The sequence below is a fragment of the Fukomys damarensis genome, unplaced genomic scaffold, assembly GCF_012274545.1.
Source record: "Fukomys damarensis isolate Sample0158 unplaced genomic scaffold, DMR_v1.0_HiC HiC_scaffold_15, whole genome shotgun sequence".
Taxonomy (NCBI): domain Eukaryota; kingdom Metazoa; phylum Chordata; class Mammalia; order Rodentia; family Bathyergidae; genus Fukomys; species Fukomys damarensis.
In genome coordinates, this window is record NW_022900927.1 from 3,740,991 (window position 1) to 3,768,245 (window position 27,255).

At 41.0% G+C, this 27,255-nt stretch overlaps 1 protein-coding gene across 1 annotated transcript in view; it reads right to left on the reverse strand.

The window, feature by feature from the left end:
- Positions 1-27,255, reverse strand: part of Dip2b (disco interacting protein 2 homolog B) — a 140,722-nt gene that overhangs the window by 38,293 nt on the left and 75,174 nt on the right. Inside the window, exons 12-23 of the mRNA XM_033763889.1 lie at positions 26,938-27,047; positions 23,584-23,686; positions 21,394-21,458; positions 19,905-19,998; positions 19,302-19,421; positions 18,438-18,552; positions 17,253-17,392; positions 16,190-16,326; positions 10,111-10,191; positions 6,050-6,177; positions 4,118-4,232; positions 960-1,161 (exon numbers count right to left, since the gene is read on the reverse strand). Coding sequence (XP_033619780.1) covers positions 960-1,161; positions 4,118-4,232; positions 6,050-6,177; positions 10,111-10,191; positions 16,190-16,326; positions 17,253-17,392; positions 18,438-18,552; positions 19,302-19,421; positions 19,905-19,998; positions 21,394-21,458; positions 23,584-23,686; positions 26,938-27,047 — 1,410 coding nt within the window. The remainder of the gene's footprint in view (positions 1-959; positions 1,162-4,117; positions 4,233-6,049; positions 6,178-10,110; positions 10,192-16,189; positions 16,327-17,252; positions 17,393-18,437; positions 18,553-19,301; positions 19,422-19,904; positions 19,999-21,393; positions 21,459-23,583; positions 23,687-26,937; positions 27,048-27,255) is intronic.

Below are 27,255 nucleotides of genomic sequence, written 5' to 3' on the forward strand. Positions count from 1 at the left end.
CTTTTTTTTTTTTTTTTTTTTGGTATTGGGGAATGAACTCGGGCCCTTGTACTTGGGAGGCAGGCAGCGGAACCAGAGCTAAATCCCCAGCCCTCTCTATACATTTCCTGATCAATAATGCAAATTTTTGATTTTGACCAGTCCTTTAGAATATTAGCCTCAGTAAACCCTTTCTCCACTGGCAGAAACTGACAAATAGCACATTTACTTTAACTCTATACACAGTGTCAGTACGAGAAGGGTAACTGAAGCAAGGTGTGGTGGTCAATGCCTGTCATCCCAGCACTCTGGAAGGCTGAGGCAGGGTGACTGCAAATTCAAGCCCAGCCTAATAAAAGTAACAGTGAGAATTTATCTCAACAACAGTTGGCAGGGCAGGGGATTTAGCTCAGTGGTGCCACCCGCTGCCTCGCAAGTGCAATGTCCTGAGTTTAATCACCAGTACTGAAAAAGAAACAAAAAACAAAGGTTGGGAACGTAGCTCATGTGAAAGCCCTGGATTGGATTCCTACACCCCAGCCAGATAAGATAACAACACCTAGATAAACCAGTGTGATATGACCTTCAGCCCAAAGGTCACTTTATTTTTTTGTACTGGGGATCAAATTTAGAACCCTGCGCTTTCAAGGCAGGCAGCAGCACCACTGACCTAAATCCCTGGCCCCGGGTACTTTCTTTTTACCTAGTTGTACCTTTAGTTGTACCCGTAGAATTCAGATCATCTTGACCCACAATTTATACCCAGGAGAATTGCAAGCATACTACTTGGAAGAGACAATAATAAACCCAATAAAGCCTATTCTGCAGGGTCTCATCCTCTTTGTTTTTTGTCAGCTAATGCCATTCCTGTGTTATTTTGGTCTTTGTAAAGTCAAATTCTACACAAAGATTTATGCCATCACGTGTTAGCTTCTTAAAGTTCCCATTATAAAGTTATGGCCTGAAAGCCAGTGTATTACCTGGTTGCTTTTGCCGGGGCTTTGGCAAATTCGTCACACACGTATGTGGGCACATAAGTATGTTGCAAGGATGTAGAGATCCCTCCAAAAAGAGCTGTTTGGTCTGAGATATATGGATCCCTCCTAGTGGCGTTTTTGGCAATGTATTGGCAGGTACCAGAGCAAGACAATAGACCCCCACTTGATGAATGCTATCAATTGCCTAGAAAAATTCAAAGAAAAATATTAAGTGAGATTACCTGAACCACATTTAACATACTCCTAGCATAATCTACAATTTTACTGTAAGATTTTATTTATCCATACTAGATCTAGAGTGTAGATCACTGTGATCTCCTATGTCTTAAAATCTAAAGAAAATCATTAAGATCCCACACATATTTCAACTATGGCAGAGATAACAGAAGGATGGTAAAAGAATCTAAATGTGTAGGGCTAGTGATTTATCAGCTTCAACACGTTCTCTTTTAAACAGTATCTGTCAAAACAGTTGAAATCTGTAACAAAGTTTTTTAAATGGGCTCCCATTTAAGTGATTCACCACATTACCATGTGTTGCCCCTGCGAAGCGCTACCTAAGCCAGGCCACCCTGACTTCACTCTGCTACCAGCAACGTCACTCTATGCTCGCTCAGAGTCAACTGTGTTTGTTTGTACAAGGTTCAACACAGTTGTTCTTGTTACTGTTTTCACACAGTCTGAGTATTACATAAATGATATAAAGCAAAAAGACTGAAAGAGCTGGGCTTTAGAAAGGTATACTGAAGGTGAGCTCCTAAAAAAACTACTGCTGATAGTACAGGAACATTCATCCTAAAAGAAAGGACTGCCTATTTGTCACTTTTCCAATACTTGTGTTCTGGTTCAAAATTACTTTTGTTTTTTTTGGGTACCAGGGATCAAACTCGGGACCTTGCGCTTGTAAGGCAGGTGGCAGAACAGGGTCTCACTATGTAGCTGAGACTGACCTGGAACTCAATTTGTAGCCCAGGCTGGTCTTGAACTCAAAGCTATACTCCTGCCTCAGCCTCCCGAATGCTGAGATTATAGGCGTGAGACACCATGCCCAGCTAAACAAAATCTTGAGAACTTAAAATATATTTATTTCTCGGTAATAAGAAAATAAATGTGTAATTCACTACGTTTCCACCATTATGCCCCAAAGTTCATTTTCTACAAAACAAAGCAGGTCTGTAATATTCCCTTTGCGTGTTTGCCTTTTAGCCATCTTTCAGAGATCAGCCTAATCCTACATTCAGTTTTCCTTTCTGATTTTTTTAGTATAATTAGCCTATGCTAGATTAGCTGGTAATTCAGAATGACTGACTGAGGACAGAAACAAATCTGAAAAGTCAAGTTGGGTGTAGTGGCACCCATCTATGATTCTGTACTTGGGAGGCTGAGGCAGGAGGATCACCATGAGTTTGAGGCCAGCCTGGGCTACCTAACAAGCTCAAGGCTAGCCTGAACTATATAGTGAGACACTGTCTCAAAACAAAAACAAGAAAATGTCCAGGCTGTGGGTGGGGGACCTCTAAAGTCATTAACTTTCTCATTTATCTCATGTTTGCTTGCATACTTTCTAATAAATGCAAATGTCTCGGACAGAAAAGTTAAAGACACCGGGAACATGTCCAATAACATAAGGTGTTGTTGCAAGGGCACCAGGCTTTTTTCAGACCATCCAGTTGGCTGACAAATACTTACTACGGTAAGTGTAAGCACTGCATCAGGGGCAGGTGTCTGAGCAGAGAACAGCAGAGACAGGGACATCTTGACCTTTGTGGGTCTTTACAGTGGATCAGAAAACAGATAATAAACATCTATCTACTTATATGGTGATAAACGCTAAGTAGAAAAATAAGAGAGAGTGGAGACAGAGTACAGGGAATGTTATTTAAGACAGAGTGAGCTTCTCTCATACCCTTATTAGTGATAATGCTTATGGTCATTATTTTTTATTATTATTTTTTTATATTTTTTGGTACCAGGGATTGAACTCAGGTCCTTGTGCTTGCGAGGCAGGCGGCAGCCCCACTGAGTTAAATCCCTCGCCCTGGTCATTATTTTTTAATGTTAATAATAATCAAGCGGGGTTGGACATTTAGCTCAGTGGGGCCGCCACCTGCCTTATAAGTGCAAGGTCCCGAGTTCAATCCCTGATACCAAAAAAAGAAAAAGAAAAAGAGAAAGAATCATTCTCAATACTGCAGGAAGATCACAAGTTCAAGCCCAGATTAGGCCACTTAGTAAAACTGAAGAACAAAAGCAAGAAGAACCAGGACAGGAAGCAGAAGAACAACAACAATAACAAGCACAAGAAGAAGAAAAACCAGAAGAACAAGGACAAGAAGATGGCAGCGGAGGAGGAAGAACTACCACCACCACCACCAGCAGCAGAAGCAGAAGGAAAGTGAGGAGGAGGTGATGGCGGCAGCAGCCGCAGCCTGGAGATGTAGCTGAAGAAGACTGGTGAGAATGCCCCTGGGTTCAATCCCCAGCACTTAAAAAAAGAAGGAGGGAGGAGGGAGGAGGAGGAGAAGAATCCTCATCCTTAGTGAGGAACTATGCACCCCATTATCGCATTTACTCCTTCCAGCACCTCTGTAATAGAGATCATTTATACCTACTTTACAGGTTAGGAAATAAACCCTGAAGTTCAGTCACCTGCCTTGGGGTAAGGAGATTTAAATTCATGATTCTTAATAAACTCTAGGTCCTCTCCACAGTTTTAGTCTGCTCCCTACTAGAAACAATCCCAGATACTAAGCCGAAGTCATTTTCCTTCCCTCATGGTTTGTCTCACCTAGCACAACGTCTAACTCCACAGCAAAGCTCCACTCATGGCATTTGCGAGACCGTGACTAAGTGCTGCCAAGTGAGCTGATTCCAGTCAAGGGTATGTTCCACACACGGACAGTGAGCACATCTATAAATACTAGGGCATGAATGAGCCTGCTGAGGCAAATCAGTTCAGCTGCTCTTGGCAATGTGGGAAGAAAAACACTGCGCCATCCCCAAGGAGAAATGGCATCAGTTATCTGATTTTGATAGTAGTTCCCAGAATATGTGAGCCATGACTGGCAAGAAAAGAAATAAGGAAACACAAGCAGCCCATCAAAGTGCCTCCACAGGGAGACAGGCCAGGGTGCGCTCACCTGCAGCACGCGGCTCATCCACTGGAAGCTGTCTTCCTCGGAGGCGTCAGGTCTTTGCTCTGCAACTACCACGATGCGCTCGTCATAAAATACAGACACAGAAAACACAGCAATTCTAAGAGAGACAGATCAAACACATCAGACTCCCTTCACAACCAGTCCTACTCGCTGTTTAACCGGAATTAGAGAGCAGACATCCCCACCATGCCACCCAGAGATGAATAATTTAGAAAAGAAAATGTGCAATCACAATCACCAAAATGAAGATGGATTCATTCAAAAACATGTACTAAGCAGCACTGCCATGAACGTTAGGGGCAAAGTGATGAACGAAACACAGTTCCTTCCTACATGGAGCTTACGTGTTAGAGACAGAACAAAACCAATGAGGGATGAAAAAGGCCATGTTGCCACATGTGCAAGGAAGCACCCTGGGGCAGGGGCCAGGGAGAGTGGGGTACAGGTGGTTGGGGAGCGCCTCCCTGGGGAGTGGACACTGGAGCAGAGACCTGAATGAGGTGAGGATGCGAGCCACGTGAAGATCTGGAGGAAGAGGATTCCAGGCAGAAGGAACGGAAAGCGAAAAGGTTCTGAGGTAGGGACGAGCTTGGCAGGTTTGAGGAACAGCGAGAAGGCCAGTGTGCCTGGAGCAAAGTGGTGAAGCAGAGAGCAGGAGGGAGAGTCAGACGCAGGCAAGGGCAGATCACAGAGGCCTGGGAGGCCAGGGAGGGAGGATGGAGTTGGTTCTGAGTGAGGTCTCCGCTCAAATGTCCCCTTACTAGTGAGGCATTCCCAGACCACCCCATGTAAGCTAGCAAGCTCCTACCCCCATGTAAACATAGTGGTAATCATCCTCTCACATGTATTTATTTCCCTGATCACTGCGCATCTGATTCCCATCATGAGGATGTACAGAGACTTGGCTTATTTTGTTCATAGCCACAGTTGAAGCATCTAAAACAGTGGGATGTAGCAAACATCCAATGAGTATTTGCTGAACAAATGCATGAAAAAATGGGAAGTCACTGGAGCTGAACATGCCAGCTCACCACCTGCCTCCCTTCCATCCACACAAATTATAGATTAGCTACTGTGTATGAGGCACTGTGCTGAGTGTTAGGGACACAACTGTGACCAAAGACAGAAAAGGTCCAGTGTCCTGTGTAGTTTACATCTCAGAGGAAGCCACATTACAAAAACCCACACATTTCTGGGACCAGTTCTTTTTTGGCTTCATTAATTTTTCTCCTTAAAGAACTAAAAGAGCTGGGGATTTAGCTCAGTGGCACCACGCCTACCTTGCAAATACAAGGTCCTCAGTTCGATCCCCAGCACGCACACGCACACACAAAAAAGAACTAAAAGATTAAGGTTCTTTGAAGATATATGTCCATGACTGTAGAGTGCTAAATAAGACATTACTCAAATATGTAAAAAGAAAAAAGATGCCTATTTCTAGAGACTTTGAAATTATTAGCACTTATGGACTATGACAATCTATACATCAAAATAGTATAGCGTAGGGCTGGGGATTTAGCTCAGTGGTTCTGCCGCCTGCCTCACAAGCATAAGGTCCCGAGTTCAATCCTCAGTACCCCCCCAAAAAAAGTATAATATAGTCAGAAAAAAGTATGAGGAATAATTCTTAGATATAAACTACAGAAGTGGTACCTGTGTCCATTACCCTGAACACCACTACCTCTGTACTAAAGAAATGCAGAAACTCTCCTTGGTCTTGCATGATTTAACAAATAGTAGTAATTAAAATATGAAATAGAGGATACAGTTATGTCTTATTCCTCCCAAATACACCCAAAGAACCAGACCCTGTGAGATACACAGTCAAAGCCAGGCAACCCAATGTGGAGAGACTCACAGCTCAGTCACCCTGTGGGAAGCGCTAGTGCTAGTACTCAAACCTGTACCACTCACCGTCCTCTGTAGACAGTCTTTATTGACTCCACAGCCAGTCCAGTGGCAACAATATCATCAGCATTATGTCTTCGACCACTAACCATTAGTAATCCATCCATTTTTCCAATGACGAACACCAAGCTGCCCTGAAACAAAACCATGGTTTACCTTGGTTTCCCTGGTTTAAACAGGAAAACACATTGCAAACTTCTTGATTTTGTGTGTGTGTATGGCAGGGTCTCACTTTCTAGACGAGGCTGGCTTCACACTCCTGCGTCCTTCCTGCCTCTGTCTCCCAAGTGCTGGGATTACAGGTGTGTGACACCACTTACTTCCTGCTTTAAAATAAATCTCATAAAAAACATGACCGATGCTTGCCTACCATGTTTGTGACTCTGGGTTTGATGTGATAAAAACAAAATTAAAAATTTGTGTACATACATATGTATGAGTGTACACTATATATATATATATATATATATATACACACATATATGTATATATGAATAAAGAATGCCATATTTAATGGATTTTAAAGAACTTTTCCACATCCTGACATCTCTGAAATCAGTGGGAAAATCAGTGACATCCTATAGCCAATCACATTTACAGTATATAAGGAAGTAATTTGTTCATATTTATTCTTAGGGAAGAATTTTATAAAAAAGCAACTAGGATTTCACACAAGTATAACTTATTTTCCAGGCCATGACCATGTATTACTTCATTTTCTGTAACTATTCACAGGTTGAATGCAGAGGAGAAAAATGTTAATTAATTTACTACTGAATTAGGAGGAAATTAAAATAGTTTGAGCATGAGAATCACTGTTTCAAGTTTATAAGGATTAAACACTGTCCAAAACGACAAGGCAGTTTCCATTTGGCAAGATTACAAACAGCTTAATAGAAAAGGCCTGACGGGATATGTGGTGGTGCACACCTGTGATCCCAGCACTCAGAAGGCTGAGGCTGGAGGATCACGGCAAGTCTGAGGCCAGCCTGGGTGACATTATGACTTCAAAGCCAGCCTCAACTATAAGGTGAGACCTTGTCTTAAAAAACCAAAAAAGTCTGAGGGACATCAGAGAAGGTTTTCTTTTGCACGAAGACAACAGCTGTAGGGAATTGCTATCACAGCACTCAAAGCATCACTGAGTAAATACTCTTCCCAGACTTATGTGAGTGAATTAACTTTTCTCACTTACTACAGATTCCTACATATTAGCCAGATATGGTGGTGCACACCTGCAATCCCTACACTTGGGAGGCTGAGGCAGAAGGGTCACTGAGAGTTTGAGGCCAGCCTGGACATAGTGAGACCCTGTTCCAGGGGAGAGAAAAAAAAGATTCCTAAATAGTGCCAGGCATAGTGGTGCATGCTTGTAATTCCACCAACTCAGGAGACTAAAGCAGGAGGATCATAAGTTTGATGCTAGCCCGGGTAACTTACCGAGACCTGTTTCAAAGTAAAGAGGGCTAGGGATGTAACTTGGAACACTCCCCAGGTCAGTGATGGCAAATGAGTGCCTAAATTGCTACCCAAAACCCACTTACTTATTGCAGTGTCAACACTATAATTAAATGTAAATACTGAGGTTTTAGTTTAGAAAAAACAACTGTCATTCAATGTTCAGCTGCTGGGGTTACTTGGCTCGCATGCTGACAGAGGTTTCTGTGTGCTGCTGTAGCATGAATGCCATAGGTTTGTCACCACTGCCCTAGGTTCAATCCTCAGTACTGGAAAAAAACTCCTAAATGTCTCAGGCCATTTACATATATTCAGTGACTGAATCTTCATGGGAGTTACCACCAATGAACTCCCTCAATGATGCACGGATTTTCAGTAAATATGCTGCTAAGGTGAGCGCATTCGTGACACTCTGTGCACAGTGCACACTCTGTGCAGTCACACAGTGACTGGGCAAAGCGAGTAAGATAGGGATCGAAATTGGGACCTTGTGCTTGTGAGGCAGGTGGCAGAATCACTGAGCTAAATCCCCGGCCCAAGATATAAGTGTTGTTCTCAAGAAGCTACTAGACTGTCACAAATGTCAGAGGAGAATTAGCCATTTCCAGCAGTTTGAAAGCTCTGGTGTTTAAAACTAAAAGAGACTGATACAGTCATTGATTGTTTGCCAATGGTCATTTCTCCTTTTTTTTTTTTGAGACAGGGTCTGGTTATATAATTCAGACTGGCCTTGAAATCACAGGACTTTTACTGCCTCAGCCTCCCAAGTGCTGGGATTACAGGTGTGTGGCACTATAGCCAGGTTCCATCCTTTTTTTTTTTTTTTGGACCGGGGATTGAACTCAGGTCCTTGCGCTTGCAAGGCAGGCCACTGAACCGCTGAGCTAAGCCCCCTCCCACTTTTTGATAGAAAATTTTTAGTGGAGCACAGCTAACCAAAATAAGACTCCATTTCAGCAAAATAAGACTGCATTTTAGGTGTGCCCATAGACTAGTTCAGAATAACAAGGAAGAAGCAGAAGAGCTCCACAGAAGTTTCGGGAACTCAAGAGAGGGTTAAGGCCAGGTGTGGTGGTGCACATCCATGATTCCAGCATGTGGGAAGCTGAGGCAGGAGGATCACCATGTTTTCAAGGCCAGCCTGGACTACATAGTGAGACCCTGTCTAAAAAAACAATGGATTGCACCTTGCCCTCTGCTAGACTGCACATGTGATACTCAAGAGCTCCATCCTGGACCTCAATAGTGAAATAAGCTAAAAGGATGCAGGTCTGTGAGAATTTCTCGGTGTTGAATAAAGAAGTCAAGAAAGTAGGTACAAACTATTATTTCTAGGAGAGTCAGTCTTCTAGACCCATGCCCTCTCCTCAGACCATAAATGGTAGGGAAGAAATGAAATAAAAATAGATCTACTCTTATATAAGTTAATGTGCTAAAAGGAGAAGAAAGGAGAGGAGATAATTAGAGAAGAATAGAGGGATCTGGACTGAACTAGGATGACTGCCTATCACTTACAAACCAAGGCCCAACTTGCCACTGCATCATGTAAGCCCTTTATGGCCTGGCTCTGCCATCCTCATGTGTGCATCAAACTCACTATGACCCTGAGAACAGGCTGTTCAGGTCCTAGCTGGCTCTGTAATCCTAGTGCCTATAAATACAGACTACCTGCTGAATGAGAAATCATTTTCATTCCAAAAATTTACTATTATACATAGTGTACAGCTGATAATCTATATGAAAATGCTTTGTCCCCTATGTATAGGGTACCCTTTATTTTTATTTGTTTACTTAATTATTTTTTGATACTGGGGATCAAACTCTGGACTTTGTACTTATGAGGCAGGTACAGCACCACGGAGTTATATGCCCCCTTCCCGGGCTTTATTTTGGGACAGGGTCTCACTAAGTATTTCAGACAAAAAGTCTTATTTATTTATTTATTTATTTATTGGTTTTTTGAGACAGGGTCTCACAATGTAGTCGAGACTGACCTGGAACTCACTGTGTAGCCCAGGCTGGTCTCAAACTCACAGCGATCCTCCTGCCTCAGCCTCCTGAGTGCTGGGATTACAGGCATGCACCTCCACACCCAGCCTCAAAAAGTCTTATTTAAAGGAGTCAAATAAACTTGGGTAAGAGAAACAATAAAAAGTAACTCATTCTATCACTGAGCTAAATCCCTGGCCCTATTCTTTCTTCTTTTTGAGACAGGGTCTATTTTTTTTGGGGGTGGGGGGTACGGGGATCGAACTTTGGACCTTGCGCTTGCAAGGCAAGCAGAGGAAATACTGAGCTAAATCCTCAGCCTGTCTCACTATATATTTTAAGACTGGCCTTACACTCATTATGTAGCCCAGGCTGGCCTTGAACTCCTGACGATCCTCCTGCCTCAGCCTTCCAAGTACTGAGATTACAGGCATGCACCACCATGTCTGACACCAATTTATATTCTTATTGAAGAACTGCAACTAAATAGAAGTTAAGTCGCACTGTAACTCCCTTGGGCTAGACAGAATTTTTTCTGTTCTATAAATTAAAGTCCAAATATTTAGATCAGAGGTAAAAGTTAAATATTAATATTGAATCAACATGAAAGTACCACTTACTGGGCCTACAAATCCCAACAATCCTGACCGGATGAATGGCACATCTCCAACAGGAGAGCCTGCAGAATTCACTGGAATCACCTGAAAAACAAAAGGAAGAGAAGTAGAAAGGTTTTTTCTTAGAAAATGTATTTGATTTTTAAAAGATCTTATTACAAAATTATAGTAGCAACACGTGCTTGTTGAAAAATTAAAATTACATAATGCAATAATCCCATCCCTTAAGTGATAAACATTTATAATTTGTTTACCTGAGTTTTAAAAAGATCTATGTATTACATATCAGGTTTTTTTCTTTAAAGAGATCATATTATATATCCTGTTCTTTATCTTAATTTTTTCCCACATAATATATGAATGTCCTTCCAGGATGAAAACAACTGACATAGTCTGCTTTGGAAACTAGCTCTGTAATACACCATCCCATGGGGAAAAGAACAGCATAGTCCTTGCAGTCAATTCTGCGCTGCCTCTTAGCAGTAAAAGTAGGTTTTGAATAAGTTCCTGGCCTTAGTTTTTTCTGTCATAAAATGGAGCACTCTTAAGATTCAGTAAAAATTGAAGAAGATAAACTGGGCATGGTGGTGTACACCTGTGATCTCAAAACTCAGGAGGCTGATTGCCACAAGTTTGAGGCCAGCCTGGGCTACAAATTAGGCTCAAGGTTAGTCTGAACTATACAATGAGACCCTGTCTCATAAAAACCAAACCAAACCAAACCCACCTTAAATACCAACAACAAAAAATAAAATTAAAGAATATAATCATAGCTGAGCATGGTGGCACGTCCGTAATTCCAGCACTCAGATCATTGCAAGTCCAAGGCCAGCCTGAACCATATAATGAAACACTGTGTGTTTATGTGTGTGTATTTATTTTTCAAGAATTTCCCCATAACACTTCAAATTATTATGTGATATCCATTTCCCAAACTTTGCCAGTATAGTACAAAAAGATCCCAGTGCTGTTTTTTTGTTTTTTTTTTTAATTTAATTTATTGGTACATTCTAGGTAGACAGTACAGTTCCATTCATTACTGGGATCTTGCACCTTTACATGCCAGGTCTTGGTTCTCATTTTTCCCCTTGTCCCCACCCTCCCTTCACCCCCTCCTCCCCTTCAAACACTTAATTCCATTTTTACATTTTCTCCTATTTTTTTCCTTTTCCCAGTGCTATGTTAACTGCACTGTTTTATTAGTAATATGGTTAAGTTCCCTTTGTATTCAATACTGGCTATTTATATTTCTTCTGTGAGTAGTTTTTTTTTATATGAATCTCTTCTCTTTTCTTTTTTCTTTCTTTTCTTTTTGGTACTGGGGATTGAACTCGGGGTGTTGTGCTTGCCAGGCAGGTAGTGGAACCACTGAGTTAAATCCCCGACCCAAAATGATTTTCTTTTCTTTCTTTTTTTTTTTGTGGTACCGGGGATTGAACTCAGGACCTTGTGCTCAGAAGGCAGGCGCTGTGCCAGTGAGCTAAATCCTTGGCTCCTCTTTTTTCTATCTGCTTAACTTTTCCTTTTTAACTTTTAGGATTTTTTTTCTTATGTAGGGAAATAATCAGAACCAATATTTCTAAAATACCATGGGGGCGTGGTGGTGACACATGCCTGTAATCGCAGAACTTGGGAGGCTGAGGCAGGAGGATTACCATGAGTTCAAATCCAGCCTAGGCTACATAGTGTGAGATCCTGTCTCAAGAACAAAATCCCCTCAAAAAACCCCTACAAATATAAAATACCTGCAGATGTGCCAGGCAAAAGTCTACTTGTTTTATATTAATTCTTCTGTCAACCTCATAGAATAGTCCATTTACTTCCATTTTAAAGATGAGAAAGTAAGGCAGAGTTTCATTTGCCTCACATCAGATAACAGTGATGAAAAATTAGTTCTTTGTTTTTCATGTTATTATAATAACTTTTCTCCCTAGGTAGCTGTGTGTGTGTGTGTGTGTGTGTGTGTGTGTGTGTGTGTGTGTGTGTGTCCGTCCCTGCCACTCTTTTGACATAGGTTCTCACTAAGTTGTTAAGTTGCCCAGGCTGGGCTTGAACTTGCAAAGTTCAGTCTCTCAGTCTCTTAAGAGCACTAGGAGGGCCGGGGATTTAGCTCAGTGGTTTCACCGCCTGCCTTGCAAGCCCAAGGACCCAAGTTTGATCCCCAGTACCAAAAAAACAAAAACAAACAACCAAAAAAAAAAACAAAAGACAAAAAAAAAAAAACCCATAAAAAAAAAAAAAAAAAAAAAACCCATCAAAAACAAAACAAAAAAACCAAAGAGTGCTAGGATTATAGGTGTGCACCAACATACCCAGCTAACTTAATGACTCTTACTATGTCTGGCTTCTAGAAGCATTTCAGGGCTACTGATTATTAAACCCAGGGCCTCCACAGTGACCTACACCCCAGGCCTGTTTATGTATCTATGTACTTTTACTTTTTTATTTTTTGGCTTTTTGAGACAGGGTCTCACTATGTAGTTGAGACTGATCTGGAACTTACTATGTAGCCCAGGCTGGTCTTGAACTCACAGCGATCCTCCTGTCTCGGCCTCCTGAGTGCTGGGATTACAGACGTGTGCCACCACGCCCGGCTCTCCATAGTTTTAGACAGGGCCTTATGAATCACTAAATTGCACCTGCCTCAGCATTCTGAAATGCTCATATTACAGGTGTGCACCACCATGTTTGGCTAGCAGCTTAGTTTTAAAGCGTATTTTAATTTTCTGACTAATCATTATTGGACCTTTGCTCCTAGGGAAATGTTGATCAATTTGGAAAACACCCTCATAATTTAAATATAAATCTTCAGTAAGAAAAATAATAGAAACCTTCATTTGTAATACCAAGGAAATAGTTTTCTCCTTTTTTTGGTTAGGATTTTTTTTCGTACTAGGGATTAAACTCAATCCCTAGGCAGACGCAGGCACCACTGAGCTAAATCCCTGGTCCTGGTTAGAATTTTTATTCTACTTTGCTATCATTGTATATATAATTGAGATTTTAAAATTTTTTCATTACTTTGGACCCAGCATTTTGATATAAATTCTGAGAGTTCTGGGTAGTCAGGCATGTATTCTTTTTTGTTTGTTTTTTGGTACTGGGGATCGAACTCAGGACCTTGTGTTTGCGAGGCAGGTGGCAGAACCACTGAGCTAAATCCCCAGCCCAGGCATGTACTTTTTTAATAAAAAATTTCATAAGAAAATTTATGTATTAAAAACGTGTGTGTGGTCTCACTCTATAGTTCACACTGGCCTTGAACTCACTATGTAGCCCTGGGCTGTCCTTAACCTCACAGTGATCCTGCTGCCTCAATCTCCCAAATTCTGGGATTACAGGCCAGGCATACACTAGCACACCTACCTATGAAAGGTTAATAAAATCAAGTATTACTAGTATTTTTAGATACTGCTGAAGACCTTGTGGAGACTGGAGGGTTGTGGGGCTGGATACCAGAGACTGAACCCAAGCTTTCTGAACTGAGCTACATCTCCAAATCTTTTTCTTGTCTTTCTTTCTTTCTTTTTTTTGAGACAGGGTCACACTACATTATGTGGTTGAGACTGACCTGGAACTAACTATGTAGCCCAGGTTTGTCTCAAACTCACAGTGATCCTCCTGCCTCAGCCTCCCAAGTGCTGGGATTACAGGTATACGCCACCATACCCGGCTCTTTTTTAACTGTTTTTTTTTTGGACAGGGTCTTGCAATGTATGTAGCTCAAGCTGGTCTTGAACTCTCAGCACTCTTCCTGTCTCAGCCTTCTGAGTGCTAGGATTATAACTATGTGCCACCATGCCTGCTCCTTTAACATTTAAGATCTTGTTTTTAATACAAAAAACTCAAAGAAGACAATTACAGGCATCGAAAAAACACTTAGGAGAAACGGGCTGGTGATGTAAATTACTGATAAACACACGCTTAGTGTGCTCAGGGCCATGGGTTTAATCCCTACCACTGTACCAAAAAAGGGGATGAAATAATAGATTTAAAATAGTTAAATGTGCATATGCTAAAAAAAAAATTTATACTTTTTTTTGGGGGGGTACCAAGGATCGAACTCGGGACCTTGAACTTGTGAGGCAGGTAGCAGAACCACTGAGCTAAATCCCCGGCCCCATTTAAAGTGATATTCAAAGAGTTAACAGCTTTTTTTCTTTTTTGGTACCAGGGATTGAACTTGGGTCCTTGTGCTTGTGAGGCAAGCAGCAGAACTACTGACCTAATCCCCGGCCCAAATTTATACATATTTAAAAGAGGTAATCATCTATAAAAATAATTCAAAAGAATGGTGGTAAACTCAAGCCTGAGGAGTTCTATGAATGCTCACTCCTGTCCAGACATTTAATGCTTCCTGTAAAGCGTTTTAGGTTACATAAACACTAAGATGTGGCCAGTCCAGGAAATCTTAACTCTTTTCAAGGCATCAGGCCAAAGAAAACAGATATGTTGTCACATGGATGCCACTCCCTCACTAGTGACATCTGTCAGTATATAGTCATATGCGTTCATTTTCAAATGGGAAGGTAGACACAGGTTCCTGCTGTTTTGAGAATCACTGGTCTATATTACAGAGAAAAAAGCTCAAAGAACTGAAAACTGGCAGTGTTCATATAAGCCCTGCCTAGTGTGAAGGAGACATGTCTATCAAATCAATTTCTTTGGTCCCTAAAAGGTACCCTGATCCTAATCATAAAAATTCCTGTTTTTAAAATGTACCAATAAACCAAAAACAAAAACAAAAGAAAAAAATAAAAAATAAAATAAAAATTCCTGTTTCTATTTCCAGGCTCATTAGGCAAACATCTCAGCATGGGCCTCAGACAGAACTGCCTTCAGGAAAGCAATGTGTTGTCTCACTGCAAAGTCAAGCTCTCCCAGGAGCTTTGTTTCCTGATATAGCCCAAGCATCTAGAAATGGCCTAACACACAGAAAAGATGATTAGTCAATCTGACTTAAAGTCCGAAAATGTGAGCAATCTGAACCCTGTGACAAGACAGTTCTTCAAAGCAGGGCATGGTGATGCATGTCTGTAATCCCAGTACTGGGGAGGCTGAAGGAGGACTATTACCACGACTTTGAGGCCAGCCTGGGCTAAAACAGTGAGGTCACTGTATTACATAGTGAGACCCTATCTCAAAAAAAACAAAAACAAAACCAAAAAAACCCAAAATACCCCCACAAAAACCAGTTCTTTAATTTAAATTACTGATCTAGCATAACCTATGCCACTGTCACTGTACTCTCAAAATTAATTTTTTTTTGGAGACAGGGTCTCCCTGTATAGTTGAGACTGACCTGGAACTCACTATGTAGTCCAGGCTCGTCTCCAACTCACAGGGATACTCCTGCCTCAGCCTCCCGAACGCTGGGATTACAGGCCTGAGCCACCATGCCCAGCCAAAATTAAATTTTTGAAGCTGAGCATGGTGGTGCATGCCTATAATCTGAGCACTTGGGAGGCTGAGGCAGCAGGATCACTGTGAGTTCGAGGCCAGCCTAGGCTACATAGTGAGTTCAGGACCAGACTGAACTACAAAGGAAGACCCTGCCCTCAACGTCCCCCACCTTAATTAAATATTTGAGGGCTAGGGATGTAGGTCAGTAATAAGAGTATTTGCCTAGCGTATAAGCAGCCCTGGGTTCTGTCCACAGCACTGTAAAAGAGGAAAAATTTTTTTATTTTTTATTTTTTTTGAGCTTGTGAAGTTCAAACTATAGAAAATTCACCAGAGATCTTCGTGAGGGCCTCTTACCATTTATCTAATATATACACAACAGTGTCTCCTATGTGTCAGGAGCTGTTCTAAGCACTTTATAAAACTAACTCATTTAGTTCTTAAAACAGACCTGAAAGGTAGTTACTTTCGTTGTTACTCACATTTGAAGATAAAGAAAATGAGGAGTAGAAAGGCTCAGTGACCCACACAAGATTAGCCAGTAAGTGGCAGAGTCCTCTAGCTCCAGAGCACCAGCTCTCAACCACCATGCTCAGTAGTCCCTATCTGCCAGCGGGTCTGCCCTTGTGTGGCTGACCTTAACCAAATACTTCCCCTAGGAAGTATTAATACTATGTACCTCAAATGTGTTTTTCGTCACACCAGCAAGCCCAAAGTACATCATGCCTCCAGTTCTGGAGCTAACACAGATTTCTCCAATTTCATCCGTTTTGCAGAGCTGGGGAGGTCCATCTGGCTTCACAATGCACATCATCCCTGATGCACAGAAAATATAAGTAAGAGAAATTTTGGAAGACCTTAGCAAAGGAAAAATTCACATTTACTGAGTGGCATTAAGAATACTAAACAGATATACCAACACCCCACAATCATTATGCACTAATGAACATTCTTTAAAAAAATAATAAAGAGGGCCGGGGATTTAGCTCAGTGGTGCCGCCGCCTGTCTCAAGCACAAGGTCCCAAGTTTGATCTCTGGTACCAAAAAAATAAAAAAATAAAAAATAAATAAACAAAGAGAGGCTAGAAGTATAGCTGAGTGGTAGAATACTTGCCTAGTATATGCACAGCCCTGGGTTTAATCCCTAACAACAACAGCAACAACAGCAGAGACACAGATAATACCAAAAAGAAATACTAAAAATAAAGCTGAAACTATGTTAAGTACAATATAATCTGACATTTAAAGCTTTTTGAAGGCATAGGAATGTATCTAAGTTGTAAAATGGTTGTCTAGCATGTGCAAGGCCCCAGGTTCAATCTCTAATACTGCAAAAAAAAGACTGATTTAAAGCTTTTTGAGACAGTGACGTACTAAAACATGAGAAACAAGTTAAATGAATTGGGACACATTCCTGGGCAGCTCAAATCCAAACACTCATGGAAGCAGCACATTGTTTCTATCAGTCTCAATGTTTTGGCAATACAGCGAAAACCTGGTAACTTTAGTATCACTCGGTACTTAATCTTCCGTGTGAAGAAGTACAACTGAAGTCTCCCCAGTTGATCAATCACATACTTCTGAAAGGCCAGCATAATTCTACTTAATTATCAGTGAGCCTCAGAGAAACTGTGCCTAATGAATTTAGAATTCTTGGCTTGGGATCTCCTATTTTCTCAGGCTCTGCTGCCTCTGGTGACTTATCTTTATGAGAATTCAAATGGTGCCCCTCATGACTCACCCCCAGGCATTACATGCCCTACATCCTGGACAGTCAGCGCTGAATTTTTATCCTCAGTATTGACCCGTATTACCCCATAGCTCAACCCATTCATTGAGAGAATGGCTCTTCCTGGCAGAGGAGCCCCTGGAACTCCAGGCCTAAAAACAGAAACAACAACAACAACAAAAAACTCATTAAGTTGGGCAAATTAAATTATATCAAGAGAAAAATATGGACTTAATGCATGAACACAACTTTCCTCTGGTGACAAAATAAATTTTATTTCCTCTACCAAAAATATGCCAAATTAATCAAATGTGCAGGTACCCAGCACAGAAAACTTTTAATTAAGTGCAAAAAGTACATCCAATCACTTATTAAAAATGTATCGGGGTGGGCCGGGGATTTAGCTCAGTGGTTCTGGAGCCTGCCTTGCAAGTACAAGGACCCGAGTTTGATCCATGGTACCAAAAAAACCCCAACAAAAATATATATCGGGGTCTGGGGATTTAGCTGTGGTTCTGCCTCCTGTCTTACAAGCGTAAGGTCCCAAGTTTGATCCCTGGTACAAAAAAAAAAAAAAAAAACCAAAAAAACAAAAACCTATCGTTAGGACTGGGGATTTAGCTTAGTAGTGCCATACCTGCCTCAAAAGTGAACGGTCCTGAGTTTGAGCCCTGGTACTGAAAAAAAAAATATTGGTGCTGGGCATGGTGATGCATGCCTATAATCCCAGCTCTTGGGAAGCTGAGGCAGGAGGATTGCAGTGAGTTTGAGGCCAGCCTTGGCTACCCTGGGATACACAGCAAGAGTTTGTCTTAAAGAAAAACAAAACCACACACTACAGTGTAAGTATTTTTCATACTTAAGCAATAATCACAAATACCCTGTTTCTAGTCCAAAATGCTAAGAATTGTAAAGAGCAAAACAACATAGAAAAAATTTTGCAAATATAAAATCAGAATAATTAAAGTAAATTTTCAGCACACTAGAGATACTATCTACATATACTATGTATCTATATATACACTACATATACTAGGGCAAGAGTGGGAAAAATAAATGAGACTGCAAACTACTTTAAGGCAATTTTTACTCTTAGGATTATGACGCATAAAATCTGTTAGCAGCCCTGCTCATCACCTGCGCATTTCACCCAAATTGGAGCACATTATCAAGAGAATGTAGCATCCTGCACAGTACCTTCGGATTGCTACAGTCATGGCTTCAGCAGATGTCGCACAGGGACAGATGGCCTCAGGTTTCAGTCCATGGCTTTGGAACAGACTCAGGAAGGCATCACACGATGACACAGACCCTAAGGAGTTGGAACAGATCTACTTGATAGCTGAAATTGTTAACCTCTACTACTTTATGAAACGGGTAGAGTGGAAAGCTGACAGCTGTTTCTCAGGAGAACTCATATTGTCTACCATTCATTCTATACAAATATTTTACTGTGCCTCTGAGGTGGTCTGACATAATTTCAAAGACAAATTAATGTTTATCCAACATGCAAGATCACTGACACTATTTAAAATTACGACCTGGTATAAGACTATGCCGGACAAACTGACAAAATCAATACTGGAGATAACACTGCAAGCAGTATGCAGCCAGTTCATAATTTAGCAACTCTTCCTGAAGAAACTAGCATAGCCAACGAAATGCAGGCTTGGCTTCGTTGCATCTTTTATTAAAGTCCATCCCATGTATTTACATAAAGTTCATACATTTTGGTTACAAGTCACTGTCTATCTTTTTACCTAAGGAATACCCATAGCCATGATAGAAAGAGGATGCAAATGAGCAAGTAGTGGTTTTAAAAGCTTACGAACTGGGCATGGTGGTGCACATCTGCAACCCCAGCACTCCAGGAGGCTGAGGTACAAGGATCACAAGTTCAAGGCTGGCCTGGGTTACACAGTGAGTTTAAGACCAGTTTGTACTATGTATTGAGTTCCTGTCTCAACAAAACACAATAAAAACCTACAGGAAAGAGGGTGTGGGAGGGCTAAATCCATAAAGGAAAAGCCACCCTTAGACCCATACTCCAGGGATACTCACAGGGATTAGCTCCATCAGTCACAATTAGCATTCGAAGAGAACTCAGGCTCACATCCCTCTGGTCCCGATGTGCCATCATAGCCCAGTGCAAGTCTCGACATTTTACTAAAGCTACTTTGGCTATAAATCAAAGAGGATAAAGTTAATAAACACATTAAACATGGTAAATATTTAACATACTATATACACGTTTACTTATTTGGGGGAACATAATTCTCACTCAAAGAAAATTCCAAAGGTTTTAGAGACTGTGCTAGCTGTCAGGAAGGAAACACCACATTCAGACAAGTGACTAAGACAACTGTTTGCTGAGTGCACCCTCCGGACAGGCCACAGTAGCCCGGCCAAGAAAACTGGATAACACAACACTCAATATATCTAATCCTGGGGTCAGTCAGGAGAATTCACCTCAGTTCTTAGGAAAGCACATCACTGAGATGAACAATACAGTACCAACATGTAGTACCAAAGTCCACAGTAACTGAACTATAAAATTTAAACCACCAAGACACAGAAAAATGACCCTAGAGGGGCAGTTTGAAAAAGCCTAAAATCCTAATTAAAAAGTCACTTAATTAAAGCGTAGATGTTGTGTGTGACTACCTTTGTGTGCATGTACTCTCTGGACCCAAGAGAGAGGACAGGTCTTCATAACAGAGTAGGGCACACAAACTGTATGCATCTTATTCATTACATTCTGAAAAGCAAAGAAACAAAAAGCAATCAATACCAAATACATACTGCAGCATTTCCAAACTGAGGTGGCATTGTTATCAATTTTAATTATAGAAGTATTACTCAAATACGTGCTCTTTGTAAAAAAGAAATCTTGCGTTATTAATTAGAGGACAGAAGCTCCCTGATACTCACCCTCTATTTCTAGTTCCCTCCACTCTCCCCCAGAGATGATCACAGTTACAAATGTGATATATCCCCACAGTAAAGTACTGCAGCTGGATCACAGGGCTAACAGATGCGGCTGAACTGTACTCCACTCAGAAGTGCTTCCACTGTACCCAAGCTGGGTGTATTATAAGGTGAGAAATCAAAGCCACCCATCTCGCAGGCATTTCTTGCCCAGACCTGTAAAGTGTGTGCGGTCAGCTATGGCTGAGGAAGTAAACATCGTGCAATTTGGTGCCTGTCCTGCCTCCAAGATCAAACACACCCAGATGTCATGTTCCCAGAGATGGAGCCAGGCAGAGTAACCAAGGGTTGATACTCAGATCAGTCACTTCACTCACCATCCAAGTGGCCCATAGAAACCAGGACACCAGTCCCTTCTTCCTTAAATTTCTATCTCTGGTGAGAAATTTTTGGTTTCAGGACAAAGTGCTGTCTTTTATAGCCAAGTCTTCACACAGGTACTTAACTTGCATTCTGTGTAACAGGGAGGAGTTTCCTCCCAACTCTTCAGATAGTTTTTTATTTTTTTTTAGCTTCTGATTTTAAAAAATGAAATGGGAAAAAGAGCTAGGTAGTAGTTACACTCGAGGAATAAAGTTCTTCCCAATTTGGGGTGGAGGAATTCCCTGGACAAAAGGGGATGATTCTTTCCTCCCTTCATGCTTCATTTTCTCCCCTTTCAGTCTCCTGTAGTATCAAAGGAAAATGGACTAGATGCTAAGATCCTTTTCAATTCCAGGATCCTGTATTTCTTCTCTCTCCTACGTGGCATTTTACATACAAATATGAAATGTTCCCTCTCTCTCTACTCCCCACCCCCCAACAAATCTCTTCATGGCTAAACTTAACTGTTTTCCAAAGACCACATAAAAAACGCCTTGCTGCCTAGAGTCAGAAGGAAGTCACCTTTCTCTAACATCCACAACATGTCACTGTTCCTCTGTTATAGAAAGTACACACATCTACCTTGTGATGCTCTTCTTTGAATGCAGCATATAGCTCAAAAAGGGTTGTCCTTCAATATAATTTGTCCTACGGAGTGGGTGGGTGTCCTCTAGAAAATACTACCACTCTTTTGGGAGTTTAAATGTCAAATAGGCACTGAGAGATGCTTCATCTTACATAGCATGCTGGCCTTAATCTTAAATACAACTTATGCTAGAGGCCTTAATTCTGAGCGGCTTACCGAAAACATGCTGTGCCATAGTCCAGCGTCCTTCTTAAAGTCTAAAACATTTACTACTGTTTCTCCTAAAACAGAAAAAAGAGGAAAAAAACAAGGAAATTATTTCTAGTATTAAGCAGCAATACTGTGTCCTTTACTTCTCCTAAACAAATGATTTGGTGCTTTTAGAGAACTAGGAGTTCTCAGGCTCTTTTGACTGCTTAAGTTCTCTGGCTTTAGGATCAAAAATAGGGTGATATGGTCAGAACAGAGACACTGCACAGAAACTCATCATTTAGATATTTATTTCAAGAGGTTTCCTTTGTTGTTTTTCTTTCTTTTTTTGAGCCAGGGTCTCACTATGTCGTTCAAGCTGGCCTTAAACTCACTATGTAGCCGAGGATGGCCTTGAATTCATGGCAATCCTCCTGCCTCAGCCTCCTAAATGCTGGGACTTTAGGTGTGTATCACCACACCTTGCTGCTGTTGTTTTTGAGACAGAGTCTCGCTATCTATTCCAGGCTATCCTCAAACGTGAAGTGATCCTCCACTTCAGTCTCTGGAATCCTGGGGATTACAGGTGTGCAGCACCATGCCTGGCTTCAAGAGGCATTTCTCCTTCCATTATAAGGAACACATCAATTCGTTCATTCATTTATTTATCTATATATATGTATGTATATATATCTTTTTTTTTTTTTTTTGAGACAAAGTCTCTTTTTGTAATTCAGGCTGGCCTTGAACTCACTATATATGAGGCTTACCTACTCCTGCCTCAGACTCCTGAGCACTGGGATTACAGGTGTGTGCCACTATGCCTGGCAAGGAACACATTTTAAGAAATTCTTGAATTTTTACAAATAATATATTAAAAAATTGTATTTCTTACAGAAATTAAATATAATGGTTTACATACATATGTGGACACATACTTCTAGATCTAATTTATTTTTGCATTTCTAAATCTATTGACGTGAGTATGGTGGAGCACACCTATAATCCCAGCACTCCGGAGGCTTAGGCAGAAGGATTGGTGTGAATTCGAGGCCAAGAAGGCCACATAGTGAGTTTGAGGCCAACCTGGGCCACATAGTGAGTTCAAGGCCAGTGTGATCTACATAGTGAGGCCCTGTCTCAAAAAGGGGAAAAGAAAAAGAAAAGATGTACTGAAACCATTTCTCCTGTATTTTAATATTCAAGAACATGACTTTTAGTGCCTCAATGTATAATACATTTTATGAATACATTATAATTAAATCAATCTCCATTTCAGGACATGTTGATCGCTGAAATATGTATACAAAAATATATTTATGACATATATTTTCATCAAAGAATTCTGCTCTAAAATGGAAACATTAACTAGTTTCATTTTGTAAAACAAAAATGAAAACACCAAAAAAAATTAATATTGCAAAGAACATTCTAAAGCAAATAGTTTGACACTACAGAATACTTTTTGTGTGCTTTTTTTTTGTTGTTGTTGTCGTTGTTGTTGTTTTTTATTTTTTGAGATAGGGTCTCACTATGTAGTTGAAACTGACCTGGAACTATGAAGCCCAGGCTGGTCTCAAACTCACAGGGATCCTCCTGCCTCAGCCTCCCCAGTGCTGGGATGACAGGCATGCGCCACCACACCCTGTTACTTTTAATTTGTACTTTTTGGTAGCTCAACTTCTTTTCTTTTTGTGAGGGGGTACCAGGGATCAAACTTAGGTCCTTGTGCTTGCGAGGCAGGTGGTGGAACCTCTGAGCTAAATCCCTGGCTGGAAGCTCAATTTCTTTATATCTGGCAGCTCTGTAGACATGGGAAGATGGAGATACTTGAGATCCCACAGCTAGTAAATACATGGTTTTAATTATGATTTTTTTATTTCTGTATTCTAGAAATCATGTTTTACATATTTAGTTCATGCAGAACTTTAGTTCCTCTAAATTACAGCATATCTGGGACCAGGGATTTAGCTCAGTGGTTCTGCCCACCTGTGTCACAAGTGCAAGGTCCAGAGTTTGATCCCCAGAACCAGAAACAACCCCCCCAAAAAAACAGCATATTTGTGAAAAAGAAGAAAACAAAAGGAAGCCAAGCGAATATGTCTTAGAATGTTTCCCTCTGAATTTGGTCATTAAATGGAATCCAATCACCAAGCACTGCTCATAGTCACACACAGCTGAGGCTGACAATGGGGCAGTCATAGGACAAGGTCTGACCTTCAGAATAATTGCAGGCCTGCGACAGAGCTTGGCAGTGAGACAACATTGCAAGCCGGGACACTGTAACTCCCATTACACTCCCTTCTTTGCTGGTTTTATACTAGAAATAGAAAACAAAAACAAAATATAAGAAACATGACAAAATGGGCTAATTTAAATGACAAAATGAGAATCCAAAAATAAAACCCAGATAAACCATCATAAAGAGCTGAGCTTACCATTCTGAATATAAATACTTAAGGCTTTGTACTTGGATCCCAAATTTAATAAATAAAGATAGAAGTGGAGGATGACAAAGCTCAAAAAAATATGTGAGAAAAAGACTTAAAAGTTTAATTAGTCATCAGTGTGAAGTGGCGGCTAAAAAAGCTCCAGTAAGTGACTTAAGCTACATTAACAGCCCAACAGCAGACACATTCATCCTTCAGAATCTATGTATGGTTAGTTTCGGGACCCCCCTTGATACTAGGACATACAGATGCTCAGTGTCTTATCTATGAACAACTTCCTACAGATTTTCCATCTCTGTGCTCCTTATAATACCTAATACAATGTAAATGCTGACTAAATAATTGTATTGTTGAGGGAATAAAGACAATAATCTGTATATGGTTGGTACAGATGAATTTTTTTGTTTTGTTTTGGTACCGGGGACCAAGCTTGGGTCCTTGTGCTTGCAAGGCAGGGCGAAGAACCTCTGAGCTGAACCCCCGGCCCAATTTTTTCTTTTTCTTTTTTGTACCAGGCATTGAATGTGGGACCTTACACTTCCCAGGAAGGTGGCATTTTCTGAATATTTTTGAGACTGAATCCTCATGTGGAACCCACAGATACAGAGTGAGACATGTCATTAGCATGTCAAGCACAGGACCGCAGAGTTAAAGGTCCCTGTACATTAGAAGCACCCAGTTTCATAAGTGGAGACCTGGCAAGGAATGGCCCATTTAGTCCTTTGCTTTTATCCTTGCTGCTCCATTCCTGTTGCCTCTTACAAAGGTTATCAGCTTTTTTTTTCCTTGATTCTCCCTGCTACTCTGGGTCCATGCACAGAGTGGATGGAGCAAGCTCCTATTCCATCTTTCAGCTCCAAAGCTCCATTTACTCTACTGTTCTGGGATAGAGGGCAATCCAGGCTGGCCTTGAACTTGAGGTAATATTCCTCCTTCAGCCCGCCCCGAGTACTGGGATTACAGGCATGCACCACCATGCTGGCTTTTACTAGCCTTTCTTTTTTTATTTTTGGTGCCGGGTATCAAACTCGGGACCTTGTGCTTGTGAGGCAGGTGGCGGAACCACTGGGCTAGATCCCTGGCCCACTATTCTTTCTTGCAAGGCAGGTGTGGCTTCCATTTTTTCTATACATTTTTTTTGGGGGGTGGTACCAGTAATTGAACTCAAGCCCCTGAACTTGTGAGTCAGGCATGGCACCAATAAGCTAAATGCTTGGCCCTTTACTACTCTTTCTTTGTTTTGTTTTTTGAGACAGGGTCTCACTGGGTAGTTGAGACTGACCTGGAACTCACTATGTAGCCCAGGCTGGTCTCGAACTCACAGTGATCCTCCTGCCTCAGCCTCCTGAGTGCTGGGATTTCAGGCTTGCGCCACCACGCCCTGCCTACTACTCTTTCTTAACACTTTCTCCTTTCTTGGCTTTGACAGTATGACCTCTCTTTCTCATTGTTATCTCAATATCTGTGATCATTTCTTCTGTGCTGGAGCTCCCTAACAGTTGTGTTCTTTGTCCTTTCACCTTATTTATCAGAAATACATTTCCCAGGTCTCTCTCCCATCCCTTCAGAGATCCAGACTCACAATGCCAAATGTTCCGAAGTACCTTTAGTTCTGTGAATCCCAATGCACCTAACACTGCACTTACCATCCCTCCTCTCTCCATGCAAACTCTTGCTATGTTTTCTTAGCGAAGGGTCCCACCATCAATGCAGGTGGCCAAGTAAAAACCTGAATCTTACCTTCTCCCTCTTCCCTGTCATTCAATTAAGTCCTGCCTGTTCTACTTCCTTCCTAATTACCAATTTGTGCTTTCCTCTATTCTCACTACTTGGAGCTTGAGCTAATTTGGATAACTGTAAAAGGAAGATAAATCTTTTTATACCACATTCATTCTCATTACTCTCCTGATAACAATTTCTCAATAGCTCCCTTTTTCTATAGTCTATTTTAAACTCACTAGGACAGTCCTGTGGCTAATAGGAGAACCTAAAATAAGAATTCCAAATTAATTCAGAATAGCAGGAGCCTAGAAATATAGAGCATAGTAAGTTCTACACAAGGCTAGAGAGCTATGCAAGAGCTCCACCTTTTAGGAAGAAATCAATGAAGACTGAAAAGGAACGATCAATGGGGGCTAAGGAACTGAGGCAGTAGTCCAAGGAGCCTGGGGCCAGAATTTTTAATGAGAATGGAATAAGGAACTGCATCAGCACGGACAGATTATATAGAGACAGAAAGGTGATCACTAATTTTGTTATTTTAGTTGCTTGTCTACGTAACTTCTTTTATCTTTGAAAACAATCCTCGCATCTGATATGACTCCATCACCTCTCAAAGCTACTGTCCCTCCCTTTCATAGCCTAAATCATTTACACTTGTCATAACTGCAGCACTCAAGGGAGAGTGATGCTTTGCCCCTAATCTTTTGTAGAGAATATTGATTTTTCTTATTAATTTAGCAATCAGCTGGTAAGCATATCTCTCAAGTAGGTTGCAGCAGGGTGGAGGGTATAGCTTCAGTCAGAGAGACCCGACCTGCTGTGACCTTTGGTTACTTAAGTTTTGTAAGTCTTAGTCTCCTCATCTATAAAACAGGTTTCATAAAAGTCTGAGCCTCACAGGGTATATCTGGAGGACTGAGATAATCCATCTAAAGCACTTAACCTGGTAGCTGGTGTGTAGTAAGACTTGATCCTGTATTTACATCATTCAGCCAACTGAGTTCCTACATTAACATTCATTTCCACTCTTAGCTATTTGTTTCTTTTTGTTCTTATTTTCTGTCTGTTGAACTTGTCTTCAAGCAAAGCTATCTTCCCTCGTCATTTCTCCATTCCCTTGTTCCCAACTCTCCTACAGAAGCAGCTCAGAAATTTCTGTCAGTAAATAATTTAGGTCTTTATACTTCTTCAAAGTCCTTTACTTTCTTACATGAAAGAATCAACTTTTGATACCTTTCTTGAGTATTTATGATCAAAATAATCACACCAGAAAATCTAATACAGTCATTTTTTAAGTCACAACATGGAAATCTCACAAAACAAGAGGATCTTCTAATGTTAAAACTGTGACCAAGGCCAAAGGAAAGGCAGAAAGTATGTTCCCAACCTCAGGACTTACCTCAATGTATGCTGGTTCTGTACCAGCTGGTGATATGTGGGGCTGCCAGTCTTTAGGTGGCTTGGACAGGTACTTGGAATCTGTCACAACCCACTTGAGCCGGGGCCAACCTAAATCAAACCCAAAGTAAAAAGTGAATTGCCTCAGTCATCAAGGAAGGAATTCACTCTGGACCGGTCATTTTAAATATTAAAAACCCAAACAAATGTAATTTTATAATCAATAAAATATTTTATTAGTTTTTATGATAAATCATCAATTATACCTTCTTTCAAAAATACAATAGTCCCCAGGGGCTCGGAATGTAGCTCAGTGGTA